This window comes from Teleopsis dalmanni, chromosome X (assembly GCF_002237135.1).
Source record: "Teleopsis dalmanni isolate 2A chromosome X, ASM223713v2, whole genome shotgun sequence".
In the NCBI taxonomy this organism is placed as follows: Eukaryota; Metazoa; Arthropoda; class Insecta; order Diptera; family Diopsidae; genus Teleopsis; species Teleopsis dalmanni.
In genome coordinates, this window is record NC_051848.1 from 22,110,142 (window position 1) to 22,120,733 (window position 10,592).

At 28.7% G+C, this 10,592-nt stretch overlaps 1 protein-coding gene across 3 annotated transcripts in view; it reads left to right on the forward strand.

Annotated features, from left to right (window-relative positions):
- Nucleotides 1-586: 586 nt before the first annotated feature.
- LOC119687623 (aspartate--tRNA ligase, mitochondrial) overlaps nt 587-10,592 on the forward strand; it is an 11,393-nt gene continuing 1,387 nt past the window's right edge. Inside the window, exons 1-10 of one of the 3 annotated variants that reach the window (XM_038102013.1) lie at nt 587-772; nt 1,291-1,417; nt 4,065-4,297; nt 4,364-4,616; nt 4,677-4,855; nt 5,663-5,752; nt 5,811-6,433; nt 6,513-6,996; nt 7,061-7,240; nt 7,302-7,430. In XM_038102013.1, the coding sequence (XP_037957941.1) occupies nt 1,294-1,417; nt 4,065-4,297; nt 4,364-4,616; nt 4,677-4,855; nt 5,663-5,752; nt 5,811-6,433; nt 6,513-6,996; nt 7,061-7,240; nt 7,302-7,430 (2,295 nt within the window). In that variant the 5' untranslated portion in view covers nt 587-772; nt 1,291-1,293. Of the gene's footprint in view, nt 773-850; nt 1,182-1,290; nt 1,418-4,064; nt 4,298-4,363; nt 4,617-4,676; nt 4,856-5,662; nt 5,753-5,810; nt 6,434-6,512; nt 6,997-7,060; nt 7,241-7,301; nt 7,431-10,592 lie in introns of those variants that run through there. The other 2 variants (XM_038102014.1, XM_038102012.1) reach the window with 2 other exon arrangements.

The window sequence follows — 10,592 nt, forward strand, 5'->3', positions numbered from 1 at the left end:
TTAATAAGTAATTAGAAAGCGATTTTATAGACAAAATTAGTTTTATTAGACATCATTAATACATTTAAGTAAAATGTATAATAAATTATGCATTATGTGACCATAACAGATAATTATAATTAATTTTAATTAGTAATTAATTAATATATTTAACTAAAATATGTAATAAATTATGAATTTAATTAATAATTATATAATACATTTAAGTAAAATATATAATAAATTCAGACCTGGAGAAAGACAATTCAGCAGGAGACGAGCAAATCGTTTAACGAGTTAAGAGCAATGGCACAAAATAGAAACCAGTGGAAAACTCTTGTAGACTCCGTAAGCTCCTAATGGAGTATGGAAATAATATAATATAATAAATTATGCATTATGTGACCATAACAGATAATTATAATTAATATTTTTATTAATAATAAAGCAACGAAATCTCTATTGTGTATTTTTGATTTTTACGTATTGTGAATTTATATTGATTATATTAGGAATTCTCGATTTCTATTCTGCTTTGTGCTGATTTCTCCGCACCACACCATTGTAAGCAAGAAAAGGAAAGAAATACAACAATAATTGCAGCTGGCAACAAACGCACGTAGATTCGCATTTGCGTCTTGTCTGTAGCCGCTTGTCAGGGTTTTATTTAGGGAAAAGTGTTAGATTTTGTGTGCAATTGGGTGGCATATTTATTTAAAATATTCAATGTATAAATTTATCAATTGACCAATATTTTAAGGTTGAACGAACTGAAAAAAAGGTATATTTTGTGGTACGGTCAATTCGTTTGCTTATAAAATCAGTTTTTTACTATTGTGCTTTTATCGCGTTCACTTGACTATCAATCAAATGTTTTCTTTTTTGCTTCACTTCTGTTTCTTCAATTGGCCAAAAAGGTTTCAATTTCAAAAGCCGTGCGTTTACATCATACTTGCATGTGATCTGCAATTTATTTATTAGAATTCTGCATTTATTTAAATAAGAGAATTAAAATGTTGTTGCTTTGCCGAAATTTCAGAAATAATCGATTTAAAGTTTTGTCCTTATTGTCCGAGAATATCGTACCATTTAGCGAAGTGCGTGCAATATCTATTTTGCGGCAAACTACACAAACAAAACACGCAGAAAGTAGTACTGATTCTAGTACGACAAAAAATCCATCGCCTAATAACCTCAGTCACGTAAGCCAATGATATTTGATAAGTAGCACTACAAAGCAAATATAGTAAATAATTAGATATTTATGAAATTCTGTTTCTGTGCACGATTACTAAAATTATACTCCTACAGGCTATGGGCGGACGGAATCGCGGTGCTATGAGTGGAGGTGGCAATCCGGGTCGATTTATGAACAATGACAATTACCGTGGAAACAATGACAACTTCCACGGCGGCGGTTTCATTGACAATTTTGGAAGTAAGTGAAGGACCCTTTGTATCCTCAACAGTTATTAAGGATACTTATTATGTTTCATATATATTAGTTTCTTAGTTAAATCCGATACTTATTTTCTTTACAATATGTTTATTGGTATTAATTTGACTTTGCTTGAAATATTGCAAAACGCATTTTGATATGACAATCGATAGGCAATATCACGAGGAGTAGAACTGCATTTGGAATTCATATATTTAAGCATGTGGTTATATCCATATGCTTCAATAAAGGTAGGATAATTCTTGCTGCATTAGTAAGACATATTTCATCATAAGTGATATGAATTTGCGTCATAATGAGAACTTTGTTGTAATGCGAAAGTGTTTTCGAAGAAGACTCTGCTTCTATACGAAGAGTAGTATTTCTTCGTTTTGGATCGACTCAACCTTTCGTGGCTTCGTTGTAATAGATATCAATGTATTCATAAAGTTAAGGCGAAAATTGACATATGCAACTTCGAGGAAGAGCTCGCTTCTTGTAGTGCCATTGGAATGTTCTTTTCTTTCGTCTATTATAAATAGAATAAAATTTTATAATAGAATTAAAAAACTGTTTATCATTTTGAGATCCGCATGAAGACAGTCAAAGTGCGACCGCAGCTAGTTAAAATTCTTAGGACTGAGTTTTGCCTTTTAAATTGTTGATTAGTCAGTTTTGCTGTGGTTAAGCTGTTATACTGTTTGTTTTTTATTTATAATTTAATTTTTCATCAAATTTTTTATGAAATTATTTTCATTTTTTTCATAAGAACAATTTCTTTAAGTGGATAATTTAATTAAAATCAATGTAATTATATTTTAAAGTACTAAACTATTCGCTTATCAAAAAAATATATCTGATTATAGCCAAAAAATAACTTTGGCAGATGAAAATTCTTGTTCAATTGGTTCAAACTGGATAAGAAATCTATCATTGTCCACTATGGCTGTAGTGCTAACAGGTCACTGCGTACTAGAAAAATATATTATTAGACTGTGAGGAGGAGGAAAATCTGTTTCACTTTCTTTGTCAATGCCCATCTTAGGCCAACAGAAGATAAAAATATTTAAGGTACCTTTTCTTATAGACCTGACAGTCGTAATCTTGCAAAATAAATAATTTAGCTAAGTTTATATATTTGTTAGATTTGGTTTACGTTCATTTAAATGGGTGGAGTCGTACCTTACAGCGTTGTCTATACGCTGATCAATGCGGTTGTTCTTTACGGCCATTCTGAATAACACTAATCCGAGATATCACAATTGGTCATTATATGTGCCCCAGTGAACTTTGGTATACGTCAGCTGCCAATGAGTGTTTATTCAAAATTATTGTTAAAACATTCGGGTTGTGGGTTCATAATTTTGAATAAGGATAATTTGGGTTTCTACGATATATAAATAAACGCAATATTAAAGATAGATATATATAACATATAGGTCCAAACTTTGTTAAAACGATGTTTTTGCTAACGATATTGATGAACGTGCTCTCATCTGTCTATAAATAGGGTTCTTGTCTCACTAAAGTAAATTGGAACTGTTTGCATTTGTTTACTAAACACAACACTACTAGAATACGTTCTTGAAAATATATATCTCATTATTTTCTACTTGTGATTTCGGGACATAGACAACTGGCCGTTCAAGAAAACAATTTGATTAATTGTTTAATTAATTTAATTCTTATTTATTTATTACTACTTTATTTATAATTATGATACTCGCCTTTTATTCATATTTGTCACATGATTCGTATTACATTTATTTATTTCGTCAAATAACTTACCGTAAGTTATGTAATATATCGCTATTAAAACAAAATTATGTATAACATGGGCGTACATAGGTAGGGGCTAGGGCTCGTCACCCCCTAGATTTCAAAATGTTATTATTGTTTTGAATAAAAATTTTATACTGTTTACAAGAAAAGTTTAAAATTTGTCTAGGGCCCCCTAATTTCGGCCTTGGGTACGCCTATGATGTATAACATGTGTCATATAATTATTGTGAAACACTCATTTGGTTACGTCAATAACATTTCCTCATCATATTTAGCATAAATATATTGTGTAGACTACACTATTTATATACCATCCATACTGAAAGCAAAGATTCACTTTGTCTTGAACTTGAGGATAGCAAGATTGCTTTTTAAAATAAAATAAAATAACATTTTTAGCTTCTAAAGACTGCTACTATTATGTGGATACGCGTATATTAGTCAGTAAAAATATGATATAGATTCTTTTCAGTTTAATGTTCTAATCACATTTCTTGGTGTGATGCTGGAGGTAATCTTCAGTTTTTTCGTTGAGTATTGTTCAATTTACTCCTGTAATTGGTATTTGATTGCATAGCTTATTGATTATTGTATTTTTTATTACCTTATCACATATTATATTTAATATCATCATATTAAGTATCATCATCAGCGTTACACCTCGGCATGGGCTTTAGCTGCATTAACCAGCTTTCTTCATTCTGCTTTGCATGTTGTTTTAGACCTCCAATTTTAGATACCCATTTTTCTGATGTTGTCATGTTATCGAGCCATCTCGACATATACATATTTGAAATTTATATGTATTTTATATACATATATCAGAATTGAATCAATTAATGTATTTATTTTTAATTTTTTTCAGTGGGCGCCGGCATGTCCGACTTAATGAATATCGTATCAGCCGTAGCAAACAATTTCAATTTGAATCCACCACCTCCTCCGCCAATACGTTTGGGTTGCGGAGAGTTGCGTTCACATCATAATGGAATATTAGTTGAGTTAACCGGACGAATGATTAAAAAACGTGTATCACGTTTTGCTGAATTGCGTGATCGTAATGGTGGTGCTACGCAATTGGTTATATTAGATGATAAGGTATGTGAAGCATATATAACAATTATAAATGATAATATAATAATAAATATCTGCGTATATTTGTAGTATCCGCGATTAGCACGCCGTATGCAAAATATGCCTGAAAACTCAGTATTAACGATAGTTGGAATTGTACAACGCCGACCACCAAATTCATGGAATCAAACAATGCCAACAGGCGAAATTGAAGTTGAAGTATGTGATATTATAAATATTGGTTTTCCTGTAGGCTTCAAACGTGCTGGTGATAAACGTTCCTTCAGTACAATGGCTCAAGAGAAGAGTTGTGGTATAACAAGTACAGAATACAAGATTGCAAGTATGTTAAATTAAATTCAATAATTGTTAAATATTTATAAGTAAATAAATTCACTTATAGAAAATGAGAATATTTTAAAATATTTTGAAAATCGTGATCTCACTTGTAATGATTTGCGTCGCAATGATATTGGCAAAACCGTCACATTAGTGGGCTGGATACCCTCTACGAAAAATAGTAAATTTATGCAATTAAAGGATGGTTATGGCCAAACACAAATAATAATTGAAGATCAAACTGTAAGTTTTTATTAGTTCTTTATTTTTAAATTAATTCAGTAGGTAGACTAGACAATGAGTTCACTTAAACCTGTTGTTATACTTAATTTATTAATACCAGTGTGACCCAATTAAAAATTATTTTTGATCGTTTATTGAACACTCGTACGATTACGTTTAAATTCAGCTTTTCACTATTTAATTGTTGTTAACGATGGTGCTAGGTTGCCGTAAACAGAATCCATTTCCAATTTGATTGCATCATTGTTCCTTCCTTTCAAATGAAGGGATTTTATTACTGAATAATATTCAATTTTTTCCATTTTATTAAAAATTACCAATTTGCACTATATAATTTATTTTCAAGAACCTGATCTCAGTCGAAACTGGTACAGCTATCGTTGCCACTTTTTGTGAAGTCAGGTTATTATCAATCCACCTAGTATACCAAACAAAGTGAGGGTTTAGGTATATGTTTTTAGAGGAAAAACTTCTTTATTTAACAGATTTTTAGCAAATTTGCATGTTCAGTATTATTAAAAACTACCCGTCTTTTTATTGGCGAAATATATAAATGACTTTATTTATTATGGTTATGTAGTCTGATTTTATTAATAGAGGCCACTGAAAGCAACAAGTTGCATATTCAAAATATTAGTTGAGAGAGGTTTTACAATATATTTTGTTGTTGCTACATTGTCTTTCATAACTGAATTCACTATAACAATTTGTTTTTGAATAATCGAAAACTTATTTTATTGGAATAAAAATACTTACTAAGTTATATATAATATAATATAATAATATAATTTTGATTTAAATCCACAGCTACAAGATACTTGTCTAACAGCACCTGAACAAACTGTCGTTCAAGTTGCTGGAAAGGTTCTTGGTAGACCGCGAGCAAATATCAATATGGTAACTATAATTTAGTCGAAATTCATAAATTTTTTAAATAAAAACTTTATTTTTAAAGAAATATGACACTGGAGAAGTTGAGGTTTTGGTTGAATCAATTAAAGTACTGAATCCTGACGATCCATATGATGGCCCAATTAAAAACAAAGAAAAGGTACAGAAATTGTCTATTAATGATTTAGATTTGGACAATGACGATTCTAGAAAGAATGGTAGTTCACACGAAGAAGGTGACTTAAATAACACCTCTTCATCTGACAAAACTAAAGTTGCTGATACCAATAAATTCACTGATCGGACACACAACTGTGGTGAGCTAACATCTATAAATATTGGCGAAAAAGTTGTAGCTTCTGGTTGGCTCGAATATCAACGCATGGGTAAATTTCTTATATTACGTGATGGATATGGACAAACCCAAGTATTGCTTACGGATAAAACTAAAGGCTTAGAAGAATACACTGAAGGGTTGTCGCTGGAATCTATTATTCGCGTGGAAGGAACAGTAATACCAAGACCTGCATCTACAGTAAATCCTAGAATGAAGACTGGTGAAATTGAGATAGATGCTGAAAAACTTACAGTACTTAACCATGCTAAAAAGAACTTGCCTTTTGAAGTGCGAAAATTTAATAGAGCCGGAGAACGTTTGCGTTTGACACATCGTTATATAGATTTAAGGTACAAAAACTGTTTTATGATTTGTTGTTGAATTTAATTTAATTTAATGCTTGAATATTTTCTTTGGAATTGTATTTAGATTTACTGATATGCAGAATAACCTACGTTTGCGTTCTGCGACCATAATGAAAATGCGTGAATATTTAATCAATTATTTAGGTTTTGTTGAAGTTGAAACGCCAACACTGTTTCGTCGTACTCCAGGTGGTGCTCAGGAATTTATAGTGCCTACGCGTAAACCGAATCATTTTTATTCATTAGTACAAAGTCCACAGCAATTCAAACAAATGTTAATGGCGGGTGCTGTCGATAGATATTTTCAAGTTGCTCGCTGCTATCGTGACGAAGCCACGCGTCCAGATAGACAACCTGAATTTACACAACTCGATATTGAGTTATCATTTACAACACGTGAAAGTGTTATGCAACTTATAGAAGAAGTTTTAAAATATTCGTGGCCCACAGAACACTCAAAAATTCAAACACCTTTTAAACGAATAACGTACGCTGAAAGCATGTCCAAATATGGCACAGATAAGCCGGATATACGTTTCGGATTTCTGGTACAGTTGTCAAAGCTCATAACTATCTATAATAAATTATTTGTCATATATATATTTTCAACAGCTAAATAATGTTAGTGATATTATCGCAAAAAATCCAGAACTGACTGCGCAGTTTGATGATCCTGCTGCGTATGCGATATTCGTACAAGGTTCAGAAGCTTTTTTCAATGCAGCTGCTCGGAAGCATTACGAGCAGCTGAGTAAAGATTTCAATGGCAAATTATTTGTACGCAAGTTTTCTGTAAGTCGAAGTTTTGTTGTATGATGATTATCTGGTGTTAAACTTTTAAACATGATTTCAGCAATTCAAAGATGTCTCAGAGCGCCTGACGAAAGCATTTTCAGAAGTAGTGGCAAGGGAGCTTATAGACAAATTTGTTATAGAAGAAAACGATCTCTTGTTTTTGGGCATCGGAAACAAAAAGGAAGTTGTAAGTATAAAATTCGTGGTTTATTTAAATTAGAAATTAAAAATTCTATAAACATTTTGTTTAACTGAGAAGTGATATAACTAGAACAATAGATATTGATGAATACATTCAGTTATTCAGAAGTATGAGGCTGGTTGGGATTTTATTGAACATTAACCTTTGGGTGGGTCCAAAGGTCAATTGGACGGAAGTGTGTGTGCGATGTGGCATAGCAGAACAGATGGATGATGTCATGGGGGGTAATGCGCACACATTAGGAATCGACGTATTTATGCGTGACAAGTAACTGTTTAGCTGATATCAATTGAGTTAGGACAGTTCTTGCTGCACGGAGGAGACGTCGTTCTTCCAGGGAGATGTTAGGCACAGGCTGTTTAGAACCTTATTGTCTGACCACCTTGGTTTGGAAGAAGATACTGCATCTGTGTGGAGTGTTATAAGTCTACGTTTATATTCGACCTCACTGATGTTAGTTCCATTGCAAAGGGTGTCGATATGACTATGATGGAAAGGCATTGAAAAAACCTTACGAATAAAAATATAAAATAAATAATATTTTCAAACAGTACAGAATGTAGTTAAAGGAAGCAAATGCATAAATAGTTAGGACTAAGACTGGAAGTACTAGCTGGGGGTTGTGGATTGAGAATTTTAAAATAAACTAGTGTCTATGTTCAGAAATCTCATTATATTCCTTGTTAAGGTTTGCTTAGAGCATAAGTATCATTTGTGGATTTATTAAAAGGTTTTGATTAATAAAAAAGTTATATACTAAAACTGAGTATCAAATTATTTTATTGTAGTGAATAAGTAATAACAAATGAATAAATAATAAATAAGTAAAAATAATAAATAGATAAATAATTATATAGTTTGAATAAAAAAGTATATGAAAATAGTTTACTATTTTGAATTAATAATTAAAAATATATATAATAATTAAACAATAATAATAAAATAATAAATAATAATAAAGTAATAAATAATAATAAAATAATAAATAATAATAAAATAATAATAAATAATAATAAAATAATAATAAATAATAATAAAATAATAATAAAATAAGAATAAAATAATAATAAAATAATAATAAAATAATAATAAAATAATAATACAATAATAATAAAATAATAATACAATAATAATAAAATAATAATAAATAATAATTGTGTTTGTCCTTTATTTCTTTCTTTGCTATTCAAAATCCCTCTAAATTTAATAAAATAATGATAAATAATAATAAAATAATAATAAAATAATAATAAATAATGATAAAATAATAATAAATAATAATAAAATAATAATAAATAATAATTGTGTTTGTTCTTTATTTCTTTCTTTGCTATTCAAAATCCCTCTAAATTTAATAAAATAATAATAAATAATAATAAAATAATAATAAAATAATAATAAAATAATAATAAATAATGATAAAATAATAATAAAGTAATAATAAAATAATAATAAATAATAATAAAATAATAATAAAATAATAATAAATAATGATAAAATAATAATAAATAATAATAAAATAATAATAAATAATAATTGTGTTTGTTCTTTATTTCTTTCTTTGCTATTCAAAATCCCTCTAAATTTAATAAAATAATAATAAATAATAATAAAATAATAATAAAATAATAATAAAATAATAATAAATAATGATAAAATAATAATAAAGTAATAATAAAATAATAATAAATAATAATAAAATAATAATAAAATAATAATAAATAATGATAAAATAATAATAAATAATAATAAAATAATAATAAATAATAATTGTGAAATTGATAAAATATGTTTTGTTTAATATTATTACTATAAATTTTTTGTTATATATATACAGATCTGTGATCACCCTATGTCCCTAATTTACGCCCCTGCTTTCTAGCATAGATGAACCTAGCTCGCTAGATATTAAGTCTATATGTTCACATCCCTCTACACTGATTACTGGAATGAAATTCCCTCAATACTGTGGAAATCTTTTCCATTCATTTCTAAGAGTTGGTTTTAACGGGTTCAAAAGTTTTACACTGTGTCTTTCGATGATTCACCTTTAATATAATAATTAACCTTTTTTCATGATCATATTTTAATAATTTTAATTATAATTACTACTTAAATAGGTTATTTATTAATTATACTATTTTTTATTTTTTTTTTATTTTTTAAATATTCATGACGCCTATTACAAATTTACGTGGAATTTTAGTTACATCTATTATCACTTAGAATTGATAGGTCTATGTGTGTCTTATAGCCAGGCCTATAGTTGTCTAATAGTTGATCAACTTATCAACTTAACATATATAGAAATAAACAACAACCACAAGTACAGTATAATGATCATTTTATATCTTAAAGAACTCTAAGTGAAACTTTAAAAAAATAAATTACTTTTTTCGAAATTAAATTTAATTAATTAAAAATATTAGTATTAACATTGTAATCTGAATTACTCCAACCGAAAATGAGAATTATGTATTTTCTATTCAACGGCTTTGCAGACAACACAAAATTGACAACAAAACCGCGACAGGCAAATGACAGCTTCCCTCGTCTGTGGATAACTGACATGTCACATACATTAACATCGTACCGCGTATATTATTTATTTGACATCTTGCTATCAAACGCCTTCGCTATTCCCATTAAAATTTTATAATTATTTTTGTTAAGAATATATAAAATAATTTATTAAACTTATATAAAATTGTTTTTTTAATGTAGGTAAATATTTATCATTTTTAGTAATAAAAAAAAAACTTAATTTTATTGTGACATCCAGAAAAGAAAGAAGAAGAAGTGAAAATAACGCAAATAGCGCAAATAACTCGAAAGCCGGCATAACCTCACAAGGATGTATTATTGCGCAAATATTATTTAAGGAATTCTAATATGAACAAAAATTGCATCAAAAAATTTCCAATTGGACAAAATAATGCCAAGTTATATCAAAATACTTTTTTTTTTTAACAAATGCGAAATGCAAGATAACATAACATGCAAAGCACTAATAAACAGTTTTATTTAAAACTGACAGCATTAGACATTTCTTATAGTTTGTTTTATTTAACTAATATTATGAATGCAATTACCAAAATAATAGCGTTCCGATTTTCCCTCAATTAGCTGAATAGAGTTATTTTCAAC